Below are 27483 nucleotides of genomic sequence, written 5' to 3' on the forward strand. Positions count from 1 at the left end.
AACAAGTATTATGCTAAACACTGGGAATATTAGTAGAAAAGTGAAACATGCTTTCAAGGAACTCACTTTCCAAATGAGAAACACACATAGAAACATAGTGAAAGGTCTAATGGTCCTTTCAGTTCAGTAACAGGATGGATAGCAAAGCCTAGAATAGTCCTGAGGGTATATCAATAGATCACATGACAATGTTAAAGGTCTGAGGGTTGAGAGGGGCCTCTTCTATATAGTCTATACAGGCTAAATATCTGTAATTCCTTCAACTTGTGTTCATATAACATGGTCTCAGGGTTCTTCACCAACATGTTGCCCCCCTTTGCTCTCTAGCTTAACAATATCTTGCTTAAGCCACATTACCCAAAATTGAATATAATGCTGCAAATGAAGTCCAATGAGGACAGAGCCCAATGGGACTTTCTCCTTTTCCCTGGAAATTATGTCTCTCTTAATGCAACCCAAAGCCAAATTAGTCTATTTAGCTTTTACGTCATTCTACTGACACATGCTGAGTTGGCAGAACATCAAAAACCTCCAGATTTTTTTTCCAGAACAACTGCCATCTGATCATGCTTCTTCTGTTTTATACTTAGGAAGCTGATTTTTTTTTTTACTCAGTGAAAGATTTTACCTTTATCTTTATTGAATTTCATCTTTTTGGATTCAGTCCAATGTTAAACAACTGGATTTAAACTTTAAGGAACTCGTCAATAAGAAGCCCCTTTATATGCCAAAGTACTTTTAGTATCACTTTGTATGATAGAAAAAAATTAGAAACAAAGTAGTTGTCTATTGATGAGAAAACAGCTATACAAAGTATAGTACATGAATGTAAAAGAATGTTACTATTCTGTAAGCAGAGCCAAGAAAACAATGTATACAATGACATTAACAATGTAAGTGGAAAGAACAAACACACACACATACATATGCACACATACAATCAAAAATGAACATGGAAAAATTATATAAAGATCAAGCATAATTCAAAAGAAGAAACATAAAAGAACATTCCTAATCTACTCCTTATCTGGAATAGAAAGAAACATCCATAGATATTGCACATTGCAAAAGTTTTCCAATTTTTCAGTGTACTGATCAACTGTTGATTTTTCCTTTTTTTAATTTTTATATTTGTATAAGGGATCTCTCTTTGAAATGAGTGAAGAAGAGAATACTGGGGAAAATGTAAAGATGTAAAAAAAAGTGTATTTATATAAGATATAAACTTTTTTTTTTTTTTTTTTTTTTTGCCAATTTCTGAGGCTGCATAAGGGGCAGACATCTTGAGAGAAGAGCCTGTCTCCTGGTTTCCAAAGAAGACACAATCAAGGTACTGACTCCTCTAAACATCAGCTTCTTCCCAGAGTTTTTCTCTTCCTTCAGAGATATCTCTCTCTAAAGAGAAACTGGAACCTCATTGTCTTCTCTCTTTCCCCAACTTTTTGCCAACTCTATACCTTCTCACTGAGAAATCAACATCCATCAATGGAAGTCTTATGCACATACGTTTTGAACAAAGAGTTGCATCAATCCATAAATAAATAAACTTGTATTAAGCATTTACTATGTTCCAGGAACTGTACTAAGTTCTGAGGACACAAAAAGAAATAAAAAAAAACAATTCCTGCCTTCAAGGAGCTTACAATATGTTGGAAGAGAAAACATGTAAATAATTATATACAAAGCAAGTTATATAAGAGTAAATAGAAAATAATTAATAGAAAAAAGGGCATTGAAATTAAGAGGTTGGGAAAGATTTTCTGTAGAAGATGGAATTTAGTTAGAAGCCAGGGAGGGCAGTATTCAAAGCAAAGGGGGAGAGAATTCTAAGAATGAGGGATAACTAGAGAAAATACCCAAAACTGAGGGATAGACTATGTTATCTATGGAACAACCAAGAGACCAGCGTCACTATCAGACAGTATTATAAAAGACTTTTATATGCCAGAGGACTTTCTACTTGATCCTAGAGGCAACTACTGGATTTATGGAGGGTTCAGGATGGGAGGATGAAGACATAGTGAGATAATCAAAAATCATTTTAAAGACTGAAAGAAGGATCGATTAGAGTAAGAAGAAACTTGAGCATGCAGACCCATCAGCAGGTTATTACAATAATTAAGACATAAGATGATAAAAGACCTGCACCAGAGTGGTAGCAGTGTCAGAAAAAAGAATGAGGGTGTATTTGAAATTTGTTGCAAAGGTAAAATCAATAGGCCTTGGCAATAGATTGGATATGGAAGATGAGAGATAGTAAAAAATCCAGAATGATACCTAGCTTGTAAGCCTGAGAGACTGAGAGAATTGTGTTGACTTCTACAGTAATGAGAAAATAGTGAGGAAAGATAAGTTCCACTTTGGGCATAGAGTTTAAGATGTTGATTGGACATCTAGTTTGAGATGTCTGAAAAATAGTTGGAAGAGAGAATATAAACAGATTCAAAGGCTGCAGAAAGGTCAAGGAAAATAAGGAATAAGAAAAGGTTTTTGGATTCAGCAAATAACTTTTGAGAGAGCAATTTCCATCCAGTGATTAAGGTCCAAAGTCAGATCATCAGGAGTCAAGAAGAGAGTGAAAGGAGAAGAAGTAGAAGTATCTATTGTAGATGGCCTTTTTGAGGAGTTTAGCTATAGATTTAGAACTATAGTTAGTGAGGATAGAAGGATCAAACGAGGAATTTTTCATAATAGGAGAGACATGAGAACATCCATAGATAGTAGGAAATGAGCCACTAGAAAGGAAGAGATTGAAAATAAGTGAAAGAATGAGAATTACAGAGAAGGCAATCTCCATTGGAGGAGATGGAATGGAATGGGATTGGTTGAGCAAGTAAGCAGTTAACTTTAATAAGGAGTTGGGCCACTTCCTCATATGAGATGGGGTGAAGGAGGATATAGTGACAGAAGACTTCTGGGTGATAGATGAGGAAGAATGAAAAAAATAAAGTTCATGGTGGACTGCTTCAATTTTTTTCTATAAAATATGAAAGGATCTCAGCTGAGAGAGCTGGAGGAAGGAAAGATATAGGAGGCTTAAAGTAGGGATAAAAAGGTTACATTAATTATCATTACCCCCCCCAACTACTCCACAGAAATTTTGTACCCTTCTTTGATATTTTTTTCTTTAAAAAAATCAGTCTTTTTTTTATCCTATTTTTCCCCAGCCTCAAATTATTTGAATTTTAACATTCCTGATATTCTTTCTATAGGATTGATTATACTACATTTTTATATTTATTCTCTGTTATCTGGACTTGATTCATCTTCTTTATTTTTTTATCTAAATTGATCATTGAATTCCCTATATATACACATTGATTTCTTTTTTTAATGAAGGAATGAAAAAATAAAAACATTTATCAAGCAATTACTTTGAGCTAGGTCCATTGATAAATGGTGGAGCTACAATTAATTTAAAAGATACAGACCCTGCTACTTATGTTTTTTTTTTCCAATTACATGTAAAACATGTAATTATTTCATTTTTGTAAGATTTTGAGTTACAAATTGTTTCTCCCTCCCTCTCTATTTACTACACAATTCCAGGGCAGACTCAAGATTAAGCAGGAGATACAAGAAGCATTAGGAACATACAGACTCCATAAAGGGAGAAAAAGATTCCCAAGATTGGAAGTCATGAAATTTCCCTTGGCCTCACATGTTCCCTATATGTGTGTCTCACTACCGTGTGCTTTAAATTTGAATTCACTTTTCAAAGGGACTGCATATGCAAGCGGGAGAGTATATCTGCAATTTGGAAAAATTTTTTGGAGCTTCTATTTTTCTCAGTATTTCTTTTGAAAAAATTGAGGCTAGTTTGTTGATTGCTATTAGAAAGCATATAATATGGGAGCTCATGAATGAAAGGACCAGAAACTCTGTCCACTCAGGATTACCCATAGAACTTCAAAAAGAGAAGAAGTCTTGTTCTTTAGGGACCTAACTGGCCAGTGCCCTTTAGTTGGAAGACTGAATCCAGACAGAATACATTTAGTTCTCATTTTATGCTGTAAAACCCAGAATCTGAATTCTAAAATCTGCTTCTTGCAATTGCACTTATAAACAATGATTTTTCTGTATTATAGGATCATAGATCAGAGCTGAAAAGAAGCTTAGAGTACAACTCTCACATTTTACCATTGTGGAAATAAACCTACAAAGATTAAATGTTTTGTAAATAATAATAACTAAGATGTAGATCCAGATCTCCCATTTTAATTTCCCCAAGAGGTCGATTTCTTCTTCTGTAAGATGAAGGGGTTAAATTAAGTAGTTTTCATCTTCCAAGTCTAGATCTATGTTCCTATTTAGGGCTTTTTACAATATATATTGTCATTTAACTAACAGTAGGTATTCTGCCTTATATATAAGATCATAGATTGGGAACTAGAAAAAGACTTGGAGTTAATATAATTCAAACTTCTTATTTTAAACATGAAGAAACTGAGGACCCAGTGAAATGACTTGCTTGAAGTCTCATTCTGAATTTAATTTTCTTCAGATTCAAAGGACTTTGGTCTAATTTATTAACCTATAAAAGGCCGATAAATGTTAAGCCATTTTTTAATATGTAGTTCAAAATTTTGGGGAACTCAAATACAACTCTCAAATGCCATTTCAACTACATGCCTCAAATGTCTTCCTCTTGTCACCTGGAGAATAAAGTTCATTGAATACAAAAGATGAAAAGGTGAAATATACCTGAGCTCACTAGATGGCACTCTAGCTACATTGGTTTACCAATTCCAAGTCTTTCCTGACCACAGCTATCATTTTTTTTTTTAATTTTCTTGATACTTAAAAAAAAAAAAAAAAAATCAGTCTTTTCCTCAACATACCCTACCCCACCTCATCTGCAACATAAAACTCTTATAACAACAACAAAAAAAAGCAATTAAACAAAATTGTCTAACAGCAATCATAGCTCCAAGAATATGCAAGATTTTGTTCTTATAGTCTTCAGTGTCTTGTTTGAGAGAATTGTGTCTAATTATATGTTCTCCATGGTCATTACTGCATTTCATCTCAGTTAAGCTGAATTTTAGTTTCAACTTCATTTTCATTATTAAAATCATGTATTTTGTTTTATTTTTCTAGTTTTATTCTCTGCTCTGTAACAAGAGTGTCTTGTCTCATTTCTCTGTCCCCCATGTTTACTAGTTCTCTACTATTTTTTCTTTATTATTATATCACAGTGATATTCTTTTATTTTCATAAACCACAATTTGTGCAGCAATTTCCCATTTGAAGGAAATCTACATTCTTTCTAGTTTTTTTGATTACAAAAAGTAATACTACAAATTGTTTAGTACACATGGCATGTATATTATAGTATTCTGACTTTTGTAAACATTTCTCTTTAGGCAGAGTTGGCCTTATGGCATAGGAGCTGAGTAGAAATGGTCTCTTGCTTTGGGTTCTGTCCCATGATCTTGGTCATTAGAAAAGTGACAAAGTCATAGATGACATATTTATTTAATTTACTGTTAATACAAATCTGAAAGGAATAGTAAACATATTGCATCAGAATTCAAAAAGGTATTGATGGGTTTCAGGGTCAAATCTTATAAGATGAAATATAAAAGATATAGGTGTGAAGTCTCACACTTGGGCCTTGAAATTAACTGAGGTTCTAAAATATATGAGGAAATCAGGGCTAGAGAACGGTTTGTATGTCAGAGATCTGATGATTTTAGAGTGTGACAGTTTAATGTAACGGTGGGATGGGTTGAGAGACAACGTCCAAATGCTTTATCTATATCTGCAGTATTGTGTTCATTTGCATACACTACATTTTGGTAAATAGGAGAGTATGGGAAAAAGGGTTAGTGAAGGGCCTCAAAATTATGCTTACAAAGTTCAGTTGTAGGAATTTCTAGAAGATGGGTATTTACTCTGAAAAAAGAAAAGAATGGTCCAGGGGAAGGGTGGAGGACATGACAGATAATTTCATATGAAAAAGGAATTAAATTTGTCCCAGAAGGTAGAATGAGGAGCACTAATTGGAAATTACAAAGAAATAAATTTAGCTTTACTGTCAAGAAAAACTATAACTAGAGTTATGCAAATGGATAACTCCTCATTAACCTTACTGCTTACTGGATATGTTATATTCTTAATCATCCATGAGTTAAACTAAATCACCTCTAAGCTTCTAATCCTTAAGATTCTGAAATTCAGTCCTATATTATCTCAGATTGTATTGATTTTTAACATTTTTTTTAAATTATCAACTTCTTGAAGACAGGAGCCTTGTCACATACCTTTTTGTAAATAATTTTATCTCAAAGCCTCAAACACAGTAGATTATCATTATTTTTTTGAGGATGGAGCCTCAAAGTTTCATATCTGGAAATTTAGAGAGTTGGACCTCTCTTCATCATTGATATTCCTATTTATTTTCCCCCTACATTAAAGCTTGCTTGTGAAATTTAAAAAAGACAATATTATGTAAAGTCATAGAATAAATGGCAGGCAAGAAATAAAACAATAGACATTTAATTTAATAAAATTTTTATTCTGAATAGGATAAGGTGAACTCAATACCAAACAAATGCAACAAGAAAATGGAGATGAAAATTAAACCTATTTATAGGACACTCAACAGAGGATACCACTCACAAAGTAACCCATTAATCAAGGAATCATATTTTGTCCAGAATTAACAGATGGATGGATGTTGTTCTAGTAACTTAACAGATTTGCTTTACAAATACCCCATTGATTCCAAATCCCAACAAAATCTTCATTAAATCAGACCCTTGAGTTAGAAAAATTATAAAATGTTAGAGTGAAGAGCCTTTAATTATTTGTTTTATTCTGCAAAAACCTACCATGATCCCTTGTTTTCCCAACACCATGCCAGACAAGAGACCAATTTTTCCAGCCCTTTTTCTTCCCAAGCTCAAAAAGTCTTTTTATTTCAAATTACATGTGATTACAAGCATTGGAGGAATCTGACATCAGGTGTCCAAAACTATTTTGTTTGTTAGCTGGAATCCACAGCTATTTTTTGGTGTGCACAGCACCAACCAGATAACACTCTAATAAAGAGTTCACTTTCTGAGTAGGTCTGATCTTATCATCAGAGCATATACTCTAACTCCTGCTACAAAAACAGACTGCTTTATGCTCTAGTTAGAGTCACTAAGCAGAACTGAACCTAATGATAAAAATTGGTCAAGTTCCAATTTTGTATGGCTTCTACAGTTTGCCACAGATCCCTGTATTCCCAGCCCTCTATACTAACATTAGTGAATCACAATACATGAAATCTTTAACTCCATCTAAATCTGCACCTAGAACTAGCCTTTGCTGCATCTGAAACATCAATGGTGGAAGCTGATCCCCTGTAGGTGACTTCTCTGCCATGTTTGAGAGTAATCCCTAAAAAATAATTTTCAAATAAATATGTATATTTATATTTTTTGCTAAAAAATCCACCTTGTTCTCTTTTTATTGAGAAAGGAGTAAAATAAAAAATAACTTTAAAAAAGAGGGGTGTTGTATGTGATGACTGCATATGAAAAGTATTTATTGCTCTCTGCTCCAAAAATATTAATAATATGCCAAAGTTAGAAAGTAATTCTCTGGGTGCAAAGTTTATAGAAGCCTATATCTGTGTAAAAGACAGACAGGGTTGATTAAGGAGAACAGAATTTTCCAAAAAAAATGATATTGCGTGTTTTGTTGTGCCTGATGATATAAATAAATGCGTGATCAACATTAAATTCATCTTTATGTTGCAGGATTCGAGATCCTGGTACTTCTATAGAATCACCACCATCTTCTGTTATTTCTAAACAGGCTTTGTGGATGACATTAGACAAAGCCACTCCCTTAGTCTCTGACAACCCTGAGAAATCACTTGCACTTTCATCAAAGACATTTTTCATTCCAAGGCTCTCCAGATCTGTTTTAGGGTCAATTATTTTTTCCACCTTAAATTTGGGCATTGAAAGTTTCACTTTGGTGCTAGCCATTGTACTGGGGTTGGTCCACTCCTGCAGAGTCTCAGGGGTGAGCTCTTTCTCAACCTAAAAGAAGAAGAAAAAAAAAAAGCAAAGTATTTTATTACCAAGGGGCATAAAAGGAAAAAAAATCCTTTTTTACCTCAATCTCAAAAATGAAAATGACCTATCAATCAATAAATACTTATTAAGTACCTATTATATGCCAGGAACTGGGAAAGGAACTAGAGATACAAACAAACAAAAAACCCACAACACTGTCCCTGTCTTTATGGAATTTATAGTCAACCAATAAAAATAATATATGCACATCTAAGTAGATATAAAAAAATAAATTGAGGTGATGGATTTTTCTTAGCAAAGATAATGGAATGTTTTTGCCATTTCCTTCTCTAGCTCATTATACAGATGAGAAAATAAAGCAAATAGGCTTAAGTGACTTGCCCATGGTTACACAGCTAAGTATCTGAGTCCATTATCTGAACTCAGAAAGATAAGTCTCCCTGACTCCCATTATGGGACTCTATCTACTGGGCTATATAGTTGCTCCCCATCAAGACAACTTAGGTTTCATCAAATCCCCAAATGGATTAGTTCACTATTTCCCCCCTTACAATATAGTTGTTGTATGTTAAATCATCACCTATATTCCATACCTTTTCCAATCCAGTTGAATCATCCTCTATATCTTTTGGTAGTAAAATGAGCATGCTTAGGTGCTTGTTTTGAAAGGGAAGTTCTATGATCTTGCAGTTCATGTCTTTGATGTTGCCCATACAAAATGTAGCTTCTATATTCATCATTTGCACTGGTTTGGTTTCTGTCTGTCAAACATAGGAAACATGTTGGGTTTTTGCCACAATCAGGAAAAACAGCATATGTACACAAATTAATTTGCCTTTATCAGAGGCTTAAAAACAATATCTAGTCTCTCTACCTACTTCCAAATAAGACAATGCCCTAAAATCCCACAGAACATTTAAACCTCACATAGTAAGGCAAAACTGGACTTATTTTATTTGTTAAGATATAAATGCTGTGAATATAACAGTTTAATAACCCTTTGTTTAGTCCAAATTTCATTTTTACATATCCAGAAACTGATGTTCATGGAGATTACATTCCTTAGTCAAGATCATATAGTTCAATGCTTTCTGTGCTAAGAATAAAATCCCCAGGCTCTTTATTCCTAGGTCATTTTCTACTTTTTTTCTCTCTATTAAAACTATGCTGCCTATTCTCCCATTATTCCTGATGGAACTAACTTAAATGCCAATAATAATGCAAAATTTCATGTTTTTTTAATAAATATTTTACAAAAGAATTTCCTTGTAAACTAGAGCAGATTGATGCTAAACCTGATTGCATTCCTTCTGGAAACCACTGAATGAAGTTGGCTCTGAGAGCCAACAATAGCTAGTTTATGTTTGCTCATCTGTTTCCTTCTTTAAAAAAGTATTCCTTCCTACTATTCCCTTATCACATGGTGTAGTAGAAAAGAATATTAGATTAGGAACCAAAACCCAGATTCTAGTCTCAGCACAACCATTAGCTCATAAACTAAATGAATAACTTGAGTGAATCACTTAAACTTCTAAGGAACTCACTTTTATTCCTCTGCAAAATATGAATTAAAAGGTCCCTAAGATACCTTCCAGCTTTAATATACTTTGACATCATTTCCATATATCTTTTTCCTTGCTCCATTCACACAACACACACACACACACACACACACACACACACACACACACATACACACACTCATCATCAAAAATTATCAGGCCTTAGTGTCCTTCTCTAGTTAATCTGTGATCATTTAATTCAAACTATGGAATAAAGAATTGATAGCTCGGTGATTCAGCCTTCCCACTAAGGCATTGCCTTTTGAAAGGTTTGGAATTTTACTGATAAAAAAATTCAATGTCCATGTTAAGTCATCAGGAAAGATATTCAAGGCCATTTCCAAATCACTGGAAGGCAGTCACTTCCTTCCCTTTCTTCATATGACCAGAAAACTCTACAGTCAGGTTGGGTAAAGTAGATGACCAGGTTCTTTCCCTGGATTTACTATACTTAAAATGGGTCAGGGATTAAACTTCAATTTTAAGATCTCTATCCAGTTAAATAATTGACAAACCCTAAATTTAGATGATGTTATGGTTTCCCAAAAGCTTCATTTATTTCATATGCTAGAACTGAATTTGGGTCACCTATGTAGGAATAGCCAGATGTACTAAACTACTCATAAATAGTTTCAAAAATTTAGGGCAAGCCTTGAAGGAGATGGCATAAGATGTGAGAAAAGCTTTAATAATGTGACTCAAAAGTGCAAGGACTGACAGAAATCCAGGCAATCACAGGAAAGTAATAGCTTCTGCTATCCTCAGGAAAAAAGCATCACCAGAGTCTTCCAGTGACATTTTATTGCCCTATTAGGGAAAACAGAGAATGATCGTTGACATTCTAGTCCCTTATTAATTCTGTTCATAGAGACAGGATATTAAGCCTGGATCCAGCTTGAAGTTTTAAAATTTAATAAATGAGAAAGCTGGAGTCCTAAGGTTTTTCCTCATCTCAAAGAGTATTCGTTCATATTTTTGACAATTCAAAACTGGAAAGCCCATGGAGATTTGAGAAAAAAAAAAAAGTCAAGGATGTTCTGACCTCTCCCTCTTCTACCTCTCCCTCCATTACTGTCTAATTATAATTTGTTTCTTTAAGCTTATGACTGACATTCCTGCTAAAGGGTGCCATTTAATGGCAGGTTTGAGTCACTACGGTACCTCCCTAACTCACAACAAGATTTGTATAAACTTCAGTAGCTTACATCTCAGAATGAAAGGAAATAATAAAAACATAATTCACTAAACATTTTGAAAACTGGGGGATTTGTTTATAAAGACTTAGAAAAAAAATTGGGTTTTCCCCCTTCGACATATCAGGCACTCCATCTTTGGTGAAAGAGTAAGCAGATATTCTTCGCTATAGTCTGTACCACTGATATTGTGTAAACCAGGGGGCCTGACCTTTTTTGTGAGAAATAACAACTTTTATTTTCTTGATTAATTATTTTACAAATGTAACTGAGTCCTAGTTTCATTATTTGCTATGAGCTATTAGCCTTGTATTCTAGTAGCTATCAGGTATCATTATACTGATTTTTGAAATAAGGAAAAAGAAGTAAATTATGTTCTTAAAGTTACCTCTCAGATGTGCCTTGCATTTTGGCTTTGATTTCAAATCTGCTTTTAGCCTCAGACACATACTTACCTTTTGTGAATGTAAAAATTTTAATATGTGTTTTAATGTCTTTTTTTTTTTTTTTTAATGTCACCCAAGCCCCAGAGCCCACTGATATGAGACTCTTTCCTCATTTGTAGAGATTCCTGCCCCAGGCCTGTGTAAAGGGCAGGGTAGAATTGACAAGAGCAAGATATAGGATAAATTCAGTCTCTTCTTTCTCTTTGGGTTCTTCCAGCTTCCAGGATGGATATAAAAGTTGTTCAAGATTCCAATCTCTCTTCAAGACCATGAAAAGAGAAAAACTTCAGGAAAAAGCAAACATAAGAGCTAACAGCTTCCATCATAGTTTGCTGCTCTGGAGACTTTAGGGAATTTCCCTTGAGGTAAAATCAGGGATTCTCTCTCTTAGTTGAGCCTAGTTACCCTATTCCCAATGGGAAAACTCATTTACTGTGTGTATTGTCCAGTAAGTGTGCGTTTGTGTGTATATGTGTACCCTTTTCCCTCAAATATACATATATATATATATACACACATATACACATATATACATACACACATTTTCTTCTGTATCCTCTCTGAGTTCTGTTTTGCTACTGACTTATATAAATAGATTTATTTGCCATTTACTATGTGTATTCATTGTGGACTTAGCATTTGATGAGAAGGGAGTCAAGCCTTGGCTATTAAAGTTTGTAATAATCCTTTATCTTTTTAGATATCTCAATCAGGAATTTAAATTGAACCTAAAAATTAAATCCCTTAGACTAATAATATTTAAGGGGAAAGAAAGAAATAATTCGAGTCCAATATCCGTTCTTTCTAAAAATATCAGAGTAGTGACCAATTTCCAGATTCAACCTCCTGCTTTCCTTTCTAACAGGAATTAAAATTTCCATTGGATAAAGCTGGGGGAGGATATGTGCTAGGTATATTACTATTCCAGCCACATATGACATCTACATCTTATATTTATCAAATGGTTCAGCTATTTTACAAATCAAAATAAGACTACTCCCATTTCATAGATGAACAAAGGCACTCAAAATGTCAGTGACTGATAGTGGCAATATCCAAAAGCAAGGCTTGAAATATAGGTGTACCAGTAGTTCATTATAATCTGAAGAATTATTATTTTTTTAAAGTTCCAGTTAATTTGGGTCCTTTTCTAAGAGCTATAACTATATGGGACTTCCCCCACTGAAATATAAATCCTAAAAAAATCTCCCCTAGTTCAGCTTTTGATAATTAACACATAATATTGGAGCACATACCTTGTTGATTCTAAATGGACATTCTTTTGTTTCAGATTCAGGAAACTTCTTCATCCATTTTCCTATGAAATAGGCTGCATTCACCACAAGGATCTTGGTTTGATCATTTACATTGTCCTCAGTCAACAAGTTTTCAAAATGTCCTGAAAAGATATTTTTAAAACCCACATAAATTTCACAAAATGAATTTTCCAAATTTGACATTATTTACTTATAGCTTTATGAAAAGGGAGGTGAAGTCATTCAATACTTCTACCTTCTTCCTCAGATAATCTTGGGTAGGATGTCCATGATTTTGGGGAGTGGGAATAGGAGAGGAAGTATACAATATATTCAAAATTTCCACTTAACTGGCTGAGAAAATTTCTTTGAGGAAAGAGAAGCAATATAGCAAGACTTCCTTATTTACACATTAGCATAGAAATAGCAGGCATCTCTACTAATCAGGGATATTCAGGGAAGCAGGAGCCAAAGGACATAAACATTGCCATGCACAGAACTGTACATAGAAAAAAACTTGAGTTTGGGAGCCAGTCACACTTCTGACTTGGATTCTCTGTATGGCATTTGGGCAAATCACTTATCAGTCTCTTTTTTCATATTTCAAATAAAAGAGTTGGACTAGATAATGTTTAAGGCTAATTCAAGCTCTGAAATTACAAATCACATGTAATGCTAAAGCTCAGAATGAACTGAGGCTATCAAAGAAAGCCAAAACAATTAAATTTGTTGTGAGGGGAAGGGAGAGATTGCTTTTTGAGTTAAAGTGAAAGATTATAGGGTAGATAGAGTAAATGACATGAAGAAGGCAAAATTACATAAGTGTTACTTTGCTTCTCTTTTTCAAGGTGAATAATCATTAGACTGATATAGACAGAACAACTGTGGTTAATAGGGACAACCACTTAGGTGAATTATACTGGCGATACCTTTCACATATGATTTGGATTAAATGGTCACTGTAATCTCTGCCAACTCTCAAATTCTATAATTCCGTGATTTGTCATTTTGTGTTAAGATATAGATGAATAATAAATTCAAATTAGCAGTTCCAGACAAACTAAATCCCAATATACTAAAAAATATATTATTTTTTGTTATTGCTGAGAAAATGGTCTTCAAAAGATCTTGAAGGAAGGAAGAGGTGTCACATAACTAATGGGAAAAATTGTGTCAATTTTTTTCTTCAAAATAAAAATGGAAAGGGGAAGAAAGTTTGCAAACATAAGCTAATGAGATTGACCTAGCAAATTTCTAGAATGTGTCATAAGAAAGAATGATTAGTAAAAGTAAACATCCAGGAAAAAAAGTGTTGATCACAAGGAGCCAACACAGTTCCATCCAGACTAGCCTCATTTCTAGTTTTGACAAGGTTAATAGCTGTTTAATAGATCATGGAAATTCTATAGACATCATTTATCTAGATTTTGGAAAAATATTTCACCAATTCTTTCATGCCATCTTTGTGGATTGGTAGAAAGAAGAGAATTAGATGATACTATAAGAAGAGGGATTCAGAGCTGATTGAACAACCAGATCCAATGAGTTATTATTAATGGTTCAATGATGGTTTGAAAATTGGTCTCTCCAATTTGGAACTATGTTCAAAAAGTTATCAAACTGTGCACACCCTTTTACCCAGCAGTGTTACTACTGGGCTTATATCTCAAAGAGATCTTAAAGAAGGGAGAGGGACCTGTATGTGCAAGAATGTTTGTGGCAGCCCTCTTTGTTGTGGCCAGAAATTGGAAACTGAATCAATGCCCATCAATTGGAGAATGGCTGAATAAACTGTGGAATGTGAATATTATGGAATATTATTGTTCTGTAAGAAATGACCAACAGGATGATTTCAGAAAGGCCTGGAGAGACTTACATGAGCTGATGCTGAGTGAAATGAGGAGGACCAGGAGATCATTGTATACTTCAACAATACTATATGATGACCAATTCTGATGGACGTGGCCATTTTCAATAATGAGATGAACCAAATCAATTCCAGTAGAGCAGTAAAGAACTGAACCAGCTACACCCAGCATAAGAACTCTGGGAGTTGACTATGAACCACTACATAGAATTCCCAATCCCTCTGTTTTTGTCTGCCTACATTTTTTATTTCCTTCACAGACTAATACACTGTTTCAAGTCCAATTCTTTTTGTACAGCAAAATAACTGTTTGGGCATATATACATATATTGTATTATATGTACTTTAATATATTTAACATGTATTGTTCAACCTGCCATCTGGGGGAAGGGGTAGGGGGAAGGAGGGGAAAAGTTGGAACAAAAGGTTTCGCAATTGTCAATGCTGAAAAATTACCCATGCATAAAATTTTTGTGAAAATTAATTAATTAATTACAATTTTAAAAAAATAAAATCAACAAGAAATAATTTCCACATGTGAAGCAAAAAAATAAAATAAAATAAAATTGCTCTCCCTAAGAGATCCCCAAAAATCTCTTCTTAGCTCTGTGGTATTATTTAGGACTTTTGTTAATGTCTTGAATAAAGGTAGAAATGGCATTCTTGTCAAATTCTATAGATGACACAAAACTGATTATCCAAATCTATTTGTCAGTTTCCAAAACTATTTCAATGGACCAGACAATGGGCTTGATCTGGTACAATTATGCCCAATTAATTTCAAGTCTTATAATTCATTTTTTAAAATCTACCTTACAAAACTCAAGTTAGGGAAAGATTTGGCTAAATAACAGTGTCTCTAAAAAGGATCTCAAAGTTCTAAAGGACTGCAAGTTCATTGTGAACCAGCAGTGCTTTACAGCAGCCAAGAAGTTAATGTAATTTTAGATTACATTAAGAGATGAATGGTAATAGTCCCTCTGCAGTCTGCCCTGGTCAGACTATACATACTATATTGTGTTCCATTCTTCACACCAAATTTCAGATTAAGCTTCAGTAGGTATCCAGAAGAGAGCAACCAGGGTGATTAAAGGGTTTGAGATCACACTATATGAGGAACCATTAAGGAAATGGGATGTTTCTCAAGGAGAAGATCCTAGAAGTGGAGAATAGGACTGTATGACATTTTGCCTTACTTTCTTCATCTGTAACATGAGCTGGAGGAAAAAAATGGCAAATCAGTATGTTTGCCAATAAAATCCCAAATAGAATGGAGAAGAGTTGGATACAACTGAAATGACTGAACAACAATAAAGAAAAGCCTTGTAGTTCAGCTATCCAAATGTGGAATAGGCTCTTCCTTGCCAGAGGTCATGAAGCAAAGTCAATATGAGTGCTTGTCAGTTATAGTCTAGAGGGGATTATTGCATTAGGCAGTCTCTAAAAATCCTTCCTATTCTGGCCTTGCATGACTATATGATGCAAACCTTGAAAGTTCCAATGGGATTCCTAATTCCCCATTCCATGACAAATTACCCACTGACTGAAAAGAGAGTGATAGGAATGTCCTAAGTACATAATTCAGTTTAAGAATTTTCAAGAAATGTTACCTTTGACCTCCTAGTCTGTCTTAAGGACAGACTAATTTTGTTGGTGGTAGTTTTTGGATAAATGTAAGCTATATCTATTTCAAAGTGTTCCCTGTCCACTAAAAGAGAAAGCTAACAATTATGCCTTCAGAAATCATCCCTAGTCTATCTTAATTTAAAATTACTTAAACTCTTTGAAGAAAATACCTGTTAAACTGTTCTAGAGTCAAACTATTTAAGTAACTATGCTTAATACAGGAAGAATAATTTATTTGCCCTATGACAGATGCTTGAATCTGTATAAACCTATGAAATTTTATACCAAATTTTTATTTAAAGTGGGGTTTTTAACCATTTTTTATTCCATGGTCCCATTTTATAATCTGGTATAGCATCATACCCCTTTCACAATAATGGGATTTTAATTAATACAAAATTTCAATAAGAAATTAGTGAAAATAATAAATGTATAAATGTTTACCTTTCTATTTCCCCTAAAATCTATGGACCCATTGGAGTCCATGGATCTCAGCTTAAGAATTCCTGCTTAAAAGGAAATGAAGAAAAAGCATAGTAGAGAGGTGGGAAAAACACAAGGAAAAAAATACTATGTGACAGATTGGCAAATCACAAAATCACCCTTAAGAAGAGTGTTAGTTTCTCACAAAGGCAAAATAGGCCTCAGTCTATGAGATTTAATTTGAGAGCTTTTCCCTGGTTTAAAAGAAACTCTCATCACTTCAAATTCTATAATCCTTGAAATGCCCATCATTAGAATTATTCTCCGGGTTAAAGATAAGTCTCCAAAAGACTTTCATTAAGATACAGATATGCTGCCTGGGAAGAGAAGTCATAATTGTACCATTTTAGATTTATTTAAAGATTTGCTAGAGGGAAACAGAAAACTGAGGCTCTGCTGAATATAAGATTCATAAGCATTTAAAGGGGACAAGAGAGGGATGTGTTCAATTAGAGAAATAAGAAGAAAGATGGGAAAAGCACATATATCTGGTCTGAAAGAAACTATTTTTTTCCCTTCTTTTCAGTGAATTTTTTGGGCAGAAGGTAAAGGAACTGGCATAGGGTATATTATATACTTATCTTAAATACATGTGAAGGTAAGGAACACTGACCCAGAGAACCTGAGTTCAAATTGTGCCTCTGAAGTTTACTATCTATGTGACTTTGGACAAATGACTTAAGTTCCTCAGATCTCAATTTGATCATCTGTAAAATGAGGCTAGGTGGTACAATGGTTAGAGTACCAGGCCTGGAGTCAAGAAGATCTGAGTCCAATTCAGCCTCAGACATTTACAAGCTGTGCGATCCTGTGCAAGTCACTGAACCCTGTCTGCCTTAGTTTCCTTTTCTGTAAAATGAGCTAGAAAAGAAAATCGAAAACTGACTCAAAGAATCAGAAAACAAGCAGAAACAACTGAGTGCCAAAAGGAGATGGTTGGACCAGATGATCTCCAAGTTCTTTTCCAGATCTAAATCCTAACATCTTACATAGATTTACATACTTGTAGGCTTAAACCATGAGAACTGACCCAAATAGAAATAGAAATACCATATTATGAAAATGAAAAGAAAAATGCCTTCATACTGAGGAAATCGTTATATAAAACCCATTTGGTTTTGCCTGGAAAAAGAGGCTAAAACAAAGTGACTCTTCCAGGTATTTAATTATAATTGATCTGCTATGGGTTGGTTTGGGATGACAGAAGAAAAAGCAGAATGTGGTCACTGCTATAGCATTAGGTTAAAAGATACTTGCCATCTGTAAGGTCCTTAATAGATTTGTTGATCTGGCCTTTTGTTTCTTCCAGTTTATCCTTAAAGTCAACAGTTTCCATTTCATTTGCATAGGGCCTTTTGGTGGCACTGACAAATTCCTAAAAAACACATGTTTTACAATATAGGCTCATTATTAATTACTTTAAAAAATAAAGTCTTAACATACCACACACAACTGTAATCATTCTACTACACAATGGACAAACTTTCTTTGTCCAATACCTCATTGTCCCATAGAGGTAGCTCTCAGTTCCTGGAAAATATGATAACAGAACTTCTGTCATAACAGGTCTTATCAAACTAAGAAGAGCCTAAATACCAACTCAGCAATGAACAATGCATCTGCTTTCTGATGACTAGCCCAAACAGTGTTTGGAGAAGCTCAACACTATGAGATTGGGCACGAGGCAGTGTTTAATTATAGCAACTTATTGAACTGCTTTCTAAAGAGTGAAGAGCTTGTGATCTACATTTGTGGAGAGACCACCTTCACCCATGAAAACATAAATCTTTTAAAGTATCAAGGAATAATCACAAGTATTTTTTTTCAAATGCTTTAATGCTGTATGTTTTAAAGAAGAAGAGGAGGAAAAGGAATGGAAAAGGAGTAGATAGAGAATGAGAGGAAGAAAGTAGAAGGGAAGGAAGAGAAGAAAGGGAATATGGTAAAAAAGAAGAGGGAAAGATGGCAGAGAAAAAGAAAGAAAAGGAAGAAGAGAATCAGGAAAGACAGGACATGGAGGGAAAAAATAGAAGAGGAGGAGGGGAAGATGATAAGAAGAATGAGGAGAAGAAAGGAAAATGAGGAAGAGAAAAAGACAAAGAAAGAAAGGAAGAGAAGAAAAAAGGCAAAAAGAAATAACTGGAAGAAGAGGAGAAAAAGGAGAAGTAAAAAAGGAAGGAAAGAAGAGAAGAAAATAACAAGAAAGAAGATGAAAACTGATCTTTTATATATATATATATATATGTATATATATATATATATATATATATATATATATATATATATACATATATATATATATATAAGTCTAGATTTTTCTACACAGGAAACTAAGGCAGCTAGGTAGCACAGGAGTGAATTGAACCTAGCTTCTTAAGATTGAATTTTAAAATATTAATAATAAGCCACTAAGGATACTAAATAGTAAATTTGGATCATTCCAATAAAAGATTCTTCATAACACTATCTGCTCAAGTAAAAAGAGAGGACGGACTATATGAAATAAATGTGGCAAGTAAAAATAGAGGGAATGAAGATTTTCTCTCCTATTATTCTCTCCCATTATCATTGGCTACATGAATGATCTGAGAGCATTAGGTCAACTAGCAGATTTAACTTGTTATACCGTCAATGACTAGCCCTAATTTTTACTGCAAGGTTATGCAATGGATAGAATGCCTGGCCTGGATTCAGGAAGCTTTCTGAGTTAAAATCTGGCCTCAGACACTCACTAGATTTGTGACCCTGAACAAATCACTTAAAGCAAGTTTGCCTTAGTTTCCCCATTGTAAAAATGACCTGGAGAAGGAAATAGCAAACCATTCCAGCATCTTTTCCAAGAGAATCTCAAATGGGGTCAAATGGGGTTTTGGTCACAACTAAATACTTACTGACAGCTCAGTCAGTCATGGACAGAAAATCTTTAAATGCCAAAAGATATATATATCCTCCTCATGTGGGGATCATAGATTTGGAGGAAAGACCTTTGGAGTCATCTAGACAAATCATTTTACAGAATATAAGTAATTTGCCTAAGAGGCAGAAGGAGATTTGAACCTGTATTCTTTGCTTCCAAATTCAGCATTCCTTACATTGAAACCCTCCATGATTAAACACAATTGAAGGTCTCAGATAATAGTCAGAGATTACATAGTGAGATCTGTTGCTCTAAAAATTTGAGGGCAGCATCAGTTATTGCCAAATGCTCAGGCTTTTACTGAGTGTTTCCCTAGTCACCCCATAAATAATTAGGGAGAGAGTCAGCTGAGGCTCAGGTGTCCCCAAATGCCTTTGCACCCCTAAATGCCCCCATGAGGTTACAACCCATATACACCTTTAAAAGTGTGAAAGGAAACATAAGACCAGTTATTGCTTTGTTTTGTTAAGTAACTTACCATACATGGGTTTAGAGATTTATCAACATAGAGCCTTTTGATTAGCTTCAAAGAGTAGAAAGAACTAAGTTTGTTTACATCAGAAGTCACTGTTTGAAAACTAAAAGGCGCATCTTTGACATTTTCAAAGTGAAGGACCTGTGAACAAAAAGAAAAAGTTAATGGAAACCATTGATCTTTTCTGTCACTGCTGGACAGCTCAATTCAACTTTCATTTATTAAGTTCAATGTCCTTTGCTAGGCACTAGATGGGGAATGTGTTTGGGAGAAGGGAGCCAAGATACAAATCACATGAGCTATAGTCTCTGACTTCACAAAGCTTGTAATTTAATAGGGGAATATCATATATGCATAAATAACTATACTCAATTCTCTTGCTTCTGGGCAACTAGGTGATATAGTGGATAAAGTACCAGGTCTCAAGAAGAACTGAGTTCAAATCCGACTTCAGATACTGACTAGCTATGTGACTCTGCCAAGTTTCTTAATCCTGTTTCCCTTAGTTTCCTCTTCTGTGAAATGAGCTGGAGAAGGAAAAGGCAAACTATTCCAATATGTCTGCCAAGAAAACCCCAAATCACATAGATTCATACTTGTTTGAAAAAATGAACAACATTCTTGTTATTTGTCTTAGGAATGGTGATCCTAATGTTAACATTAGGACAATTTTCAAACATGAATAAGTTGCCACTTCCTCAAAGATGAAACTAGGATCATTATTTGGAGAAACAATATTTCATGAAAATGATAATATTTAATAATAATAAAGGACACTTAGAGAGGTACCTTAAGATTTCCAAAGTATTTTACATGCATCATCTCACTTAGACTTGAAAAAAACCCTATAAATTGGGCATGATAGATATTATGGCCATATTATAAATGAGAAATTGATATTAAGAAAGTTTGTAACTTGCCTTGAGTCGTGCAGCTAGTAATAATCAGACCTCAGTTTTTGAACTGAGTACTTCTCAAGTCTGAGTCCATTATGCCATAATAGAAAACCTCTCAAAAATATTATCCCCAGCCAGCCTGTAGGATTTAAACAAAGCCTCACAAACTGAAGGGAGCAAAGCAAGAGGAAGCATGTATTGTCACCCCAAGATCTTTCAGAAATATTAGTTCCCCAGATGGAAAATGGACTTATTGTTAAGATACAACTAGAGGAATAATAATATAATAAGAATTTATTTCAGTTATTTTTGACTCCTGTCTGACTCTTCCTAACCACATTTGGGATTTTCTTGGCAAGGAAACTGGTCTGGTTTGTCATATCCTTCTCCAGCTCATTTTACATATGAGAAAACTGAGGCAAGTAGGATTAAATAACTTGCCCAGAGTCACATAGCTACTAAGTGTCTGAGGCCACATTTGAATTTAGGAAAAGTAAACTTTCTGACTCTAAACCCAGTACTTTATCCACTGCACCATCTACCAGCCCCAAAATAAGGTATAATAATATAATAAAAATGGTTGACATTTACATAATGCTTATTATGTGCCAGGAACTTTACAATTTTATTTCACTTGATCCTCAAAGAAACCCTGGGAGCTAGTTGCTATTATTGTGCTCCTTTTACAAATGAGGAAGCCGAGACAAACAGGGTAGGAATCATGTCCAGTATTAGAACACGTAGTAAGTGTCTGAGGTGGGATATAAACTTAAATTTCCCTGACTGCAGGCCCAGTGACAATTATGTGAATCTAGATCTCTTCTGCTCCATTGCTAATGTCTCTTAAATGAACAGTAGAATACCAAAAGAACTTGTTCCAAATGATCCATCGCAGACATATTTGAAGTAGGCATTGCAGCATAGAGGAAAGTAATGGATTTGTGATTAAAAAAAAAAAAACTGGGCTTAAATTCTGATTCTGCAACTTACTACTCTGGGTAAGGCATTTAAAACTCTTAGAGTTTTCTTAGCTGTCAAAGAAGGGTTGGACAAAATGATCTCTAGGGTTCCTATATAGCTCTAAATAAAATATTTGACTCTAACTGAATATGGATCACAACATAGTATTTTCACCTTTGTGGTTATTGTTGCTTTTTTTTCTTTCTTATCTTTTTTTCCCTTTTTGATCTGATTTTTCTTGTGCAGCATGACAAATGTGGAAATATGTTTAGAAGAATTACACATGTTTAATTTATACTGGATTGCTTGCTATCTGAAGGAGGGGAGAGGAGGGAAAGGAGGGAGAAAAATTTGGAACACAAGATTTTGCAGGGGTGAATGTGAAAACTCTTTGCATTTATTTTAAAAAATAAAAGGCTGTTATTTTTTTAAAATAGAAAAATAAATATTTTAGCCTACCACTTTTTAAAAATTTGTTAGGGATTTCCCTTCTCCCTTAGTTTGTTCTTAAGGAAAATGAACCTTGGGGAGCTTAGCATGGAAATTGCACCTTGCCAGTCATACCTTGCTAAGGATATAATTATTATTTTTATTATTAAATTATGGTCCTAACAACAATCTTCAGAGGTAGGTACTATTATTATTCCTATTTTACAGATAAGAAAATTGAGGCAAACAGAAGTCAGTGATTTGCCCCAAATCATACAGCTAGTGAATATCTGAGGTTGGATTTGAAATTGGGTCTTCCTGACTCCAGATCTGGAACTCTATCCACTGTGCTACCTCACTTCCATAATTTGCCAATCCATGATCTAAAGTAGTGCTTACATATGCTTCATTATATTGCAACATAAAATACATGATCCATACAATAGATCTTTTGTTGTTGTTGAAATTAAAAGTCCATCTTTAGGATTTGGATGAAGTTTCCTTGGGTTCCAGTTTAGTTGTAAAGTATTTAGCATAGTTCCTGGAACACAGTAAGTACCCCATAAATGCACACGAGGCAATGGGATTTTTCAGAAAATAAGTTTAAAGTGACTTTTGGTAGGAGTTTCCACCTCCTTATTTATAACAAGTGCCAGGTTGACTTGCATTTTATTCCAAAAATAGAGTCCCAACTAATGATTATTATCAACAGTGATCCTAGAGAAGAAATGCTTGGCAAGCCCAAGAATGCCATTCTTCTTCCCCTACCTAGCCTACATTCAGTTCTCATTTCTCCACCAATGCTTTTCATGGAATCAGACATTTAGAGCTGGAAAGGATATCAGAGGCTATCTAATACACCAGATGGTTTACAGACAGGGAAACTGAGCCTCTGAGACATTAAGCTTCTTGCTCAAGGTCACATGCAGCAAATACCCGAGCTGAGATTTGATCTGAAGTTTCTCTGACTCCATACCCAGTGTTTCTTTCAGTACACTATGCTACATAAATTTAGGACTGATAAAGTGACTTGTCCAGCTCACACAGCTAGTATCTAAGGCCAGATTTGTATTCAGGTCTTCCTAACTCAGGCACAGTGTTGTCTATTCACTGTACCCCCACTTATCCTACATGGGTTACTCAAAATCAAACTTAGAGATTATTTAATGGTAGAATTGTAATATCTAGTAGAATAAAAAAAATCCTGGATTTGGGACCTAAGTTCGAATCTCAGTTCTCAATTTAAATATATTATTTTACTATTTCAGGCTTTATTTTTCTCATCTGTAAAATGAGTGGATTAGATGAAAGAATCCACTAAGTCTCCTTCAAGCTCCTGGTTCCTAAAATTCTATGAACCTGGTTCTCTGACTCTTAGTACCATTGTAGCACAAAGGCTTAATGCCATATATAACCACTAAATACTGATTGATTGATTGATTGATTGATTGATTTACTGGTGAGTTGACATGATTGAAGCACTTCGCTCACTCTTTCAGTCTTTACTTAAACTCCTTGGGCACCACAGAGTTCCTCTAAGCCACAGAGAGGGGCTATTTCAGTTTCTTTATGAATTGTTGCAATCTGTCAGTGCCTGCAGAATCTTCTAGGTATTAAATGCTACATTTTTATTCCTGATTTGAATCACTAAGTATTTTCTCTCTAGTACAAACTAATCCAAATTCAAAGTGCTTTTAACCTCACAATATGTAAAGTGGAGATTGTTTTCTCATGGAAATCAGAGATGCCACATTATACTCTAAAGACCAAAACCATCTGACAATGAGAAGTCATGTTGCCACAATATTTCCAACTCTGATTGACATATGGCAGGGCCCCTGGGTGGGAGATCATAAAACAGTTTAGCCAGGTTTAACTTCTGAGATTACTGGGGAAGCAGCTAGGTGGAGGGGGTCTACAGGGGACTTTCTCCTTTTTGTGCTTTGTTTCTTAAGGTTGCCATTTTCCCCTATGTTGGTAAAGTTCTATGTAAAGATTTATTATCATTATTGATAATAATTCTTTAATACTTTAGGCACTGAAGCATTATTATCAACCCATTACTAATTTTGAATTTAATTAAGGAAATACAGGTTCTTTATCAGGGGTAACACTGAGGGAAAGGTCTTAATTCAAAAAGGCCAAAGTTGTCCACTGCATCCTGGGCCATCATCAGTAATCTGGATTTTTGTCTCGTCACTAGACTCCAATGATTCTGGAGGAGAAAGTGAGAATGACAACTGAAACTGCCTCACTTAAATTCCAGTTCATATACAAGTGATAATATTGGTCTTTTAGATAAAGGATGAACAACAAATAACACTCCTGTGCATCAGTACTTTACAGAAAAATGAATTGGAATTGGGTGGGAAGGGGGAGGGGGGGTGATAGGGAAGAAATAGATGAGAGAAGGGTTATTCTTTTGACCTTACATTTCCAGGCCTCATTTAAATTATGACCCAGAGATCTCCAGGAATTGTTTAAGGGCTTATACAAAGATACAAAATTCTTCAGAGTTCCTTGGAGGGAAAGAAAAGTGCTATTGAACTATAAAATAATTGTTAGCATAACAATGCTAGGTTATAGGGAATTTTATCTGATGACAAAAAGTAAGTAAAGTTGTGAATATCTTTATTCACAACTTTACTTACTTTTTGTCATCAGATAAAATATGAAATATTTTGAAATATGCTCCATGGAAATAAGTACTGACTAGAGATAGACTTGGGCAAAATAATGATTTGTAAACTTTCCTGCACTTCACCACCAAGGGAACTAACTCATCCTCACTAGTACCAAAAGCTTTAATTATGTTTGGTATTTTAATTGAGTATTGACCAAAGCTGCACTGATGATAAGAGAAAAATAATATTTACACTGCACAGCACTTGGTGAGAATCCCCAACATACTGGCTGCATTCCCTGTGGCCAGAATATGGGAGAATATATCTGCATAGGAGTGGGAGGTAATATATGTTACTGAAGGAAACATCCAAATTGATGAGACCACAGATCCATATGGGCATAGCACTTCTCAAAGTGTTTTCAAATGCATAATGTTACTTGATCCTTACTACATGCCCTGTGAAATCTTAGGAATAGGAACTATCTTCTCCACTTTATGGATTAGGAAACTGAAGAAAAGAGACTGAGTGACTCAATGTAATTATTGGCAAAGTTTGGGCTAGAACCCAGTTTTATAGAGTTCAAGGCTCTTTTATTATACTATACCACAATGCCTAATATAAAACATCTTCATGGTGTTCTGAATCTCAGAGACACCACAAGAACTCTTTTAAAATATCAGAGTAAATTCTACAAAACCATTCAATCCAATTGCAGAAACTGCTACTCCTATACTATTCAGAATATTGAAAGTATGAAGAAAATTGGCTGTGTCTTAATTCTTGCAGAAATACTACACTAATACTTCCCTCTAAATGTTGCTCAAGTAAAAACAAATACAACTAGCTCTTAAAAATGAAAACAATGAATCCAAAGTTCACCTTTCCGATTTCATTTGCCGTATCACCTTTGGTGCCTATTTGAGCCAGGGACAAGGAAGTAGAAAGACATATTGGAGAGAAAAGGACATTGCTAGTTGTTTCCTTGTCACACAACTGTTTGAAAAGGTCAACCGCAAAAGCTGAATTTGCCAAACGTAGAGCATCCATTGTGGGCCTAGAATGGAAAAGGAGAGGAAAATATTACATTTCTGCAATTACATGGCTCTCAGAGTGAGGAGGTCTGTCTGAATCAATTTAATCCAATAAGAAGTGAATCTACAGCTATAAGAGATGTCTAAGACCTCCATAGCTGGAGGATAGGGAGGTCAAGAGAAGGAGGCACATGTGCTCCTTCAAGCAAGAAAAGCTAAGTGATTATTTTTAAAAAGAGTCTTTCTTTAAAATGTTGATGTTTAAAGTATTTTGAAACTGAATCACTTCAACCCTTCAATTAGTAATTGTTGCCTAACATGATGACACACATACATGACTAAAGCTGGCAGATTTCTTGAGCTCTGGGGTTCTTAGTTGCAATGAATTATTCTAAGTAGGTCTCCACACTAAGTTTGGCTTCAGTATGATGAACATCCAAGACAAAACAGGAGGGACAAAATGGCCCAGATCAGCCCATTAAAGCTTGGGTACCACAGAAAATTTCCCTTCTCAGAAGAATGTTTTCAAGTATATAAAATAAAATAAACAGCACTACAAAGGAAAATAATTAAATTCTATATCCAGAGAAAGAAATGATAAATCAAAATCTGTATAAAATGATTCTATATACTTACAAGTTATATTTACATATTTGTAATTGTATTTACATAATATTTGGTATCTAATGATGCCATGATAGAGAGGCAAAATAGATTTCTAAAAGAAATTCACATGATAACTTTATTATATATTTTAAAGGAGTATCAAGTTGTACAAAATAGATACATAGTTTCATGTGCAATCTTTTTAAAAATTATATTGTTATAAAAACCCTTTTTAATTCCAAAAATTAAAAATTAAATTAAAAAATAAAAAAAATACTGTTAAACATATTTTTAAAACAAATTTATATTGAAATCTCCACATAAAAATTCCACCAGATCTATGGACCCCAAGTTAAGAACTTCTGTCTAAGACTGTTGCTAAACCTAAATTTTGACTAATTCACTCGCAATTACTATTCAATTAAGAGTAGAATCATGCCCATCATGGCAATATATTCACTCATTCAATTAGCAAATGAGAGTATAATGTAATAGTTACATATTTATAAAAAAATTTACAGTTCACAAAGTACCTGTGCCAAAGATATGTTACTCTCATAACAAACATGTGAGGAAAGCAATGTATTATTATCTCTATTTTGAAGATGGGGAAACTGATTTCCGGACAAGTTAACTGGCCCATGGTCACAAAGCCATTGAATATGGGTTTATCCTATGTTTCACTGGTCTGCAAGATAAACAAGAGACAATGTCCCTTCTCTGAAGGGCTTTAAAGTATAGTAGGAAGTTTGTGACATATGCACACACAACTATTGATATAAGACTCAATGTAAAAATACAATGAAAAGGTATAAAATACTATGAGAATTTGACAGGACTGGATTAAAAAATATTAGAATTAAATTTAAAAAAGAATAATCTGACTAAAATATTAGGATGGGATACCCTGGGGGAGACCACTTAGGAGGTTGTTAGAGTGATCCAAATGAGGTCACAAGAGTCTAAATCAATATGGCAGGAGGGAGAATGCAAAGGACCAAGGTGAAGTACAGAGAAAGCCCCATCCCAGGTTCTAATCATACTCTTCTGAGTTTTGTGATCATGAACAACTT

At 34.4% G+C, this 27483-nt stretch overlaps 1 protein-coding gene across 1 annotated transcript in view; it reads right to left on the reverse strand.

The window, feature by feature from the left end:
- Nucleotides 1-6499: 6499 nt before the first annotated feature.
- Nucleotides 6500-27483, reverse strand: part of SERPINB5 (serpin family B member 5) — a 33942-nt gene continuing 12958 nt past the window's right edge. Inside the window, exons 2-7 of the mRNA XM_074279025.1 lie at nucleotides 25653-25827; nucleotides 19865-20002; nucleotides 17727-17844; nucleotides 12494-12636; nucleotides 8630-8797; nucleotides 6500-8039 (exon numbers count right to left, since the gene is read on the reverse strand). Of these exons, the coding sequence (XP_074135126.1) occupies nucleotides 7647-8039; nucleotides 8630-8797; nucleotides 12494-12636; nucleotides 17727-17844; nucleotides 19865-20002; nucleotides 25653-25820 (1128 nt within the window). The 5' untranslated portion in view covers nucleotides 25821-25827 and the 3' untranslated portion in view covers nucleotides 6500-7646. The remainder of the gene's footprint in view (nucleotides 8040-8629; nucleotides 8798-12493; nucleotides 12637-17726; nucleotides 17845-19864; nucleotides 20003-25652; nucleotides 25828-27483) is intronic.

Source organism: Sminthopsis crassicaudata, chromosome 1 (assembly GCF_048593235.1).
Source record: "Sminthopsis crassicaudata isolate SCR6 chromosome 1, ASM4859323v1, whole genome shotgun sequence".
Taxonomy (NCBI): Eukaryota; Metazoa; Chordata; class Mammalia; order Dasyuromorphia; family Dasyuridae; genus Sminthopsis; species Sminthopsis crassicaudata.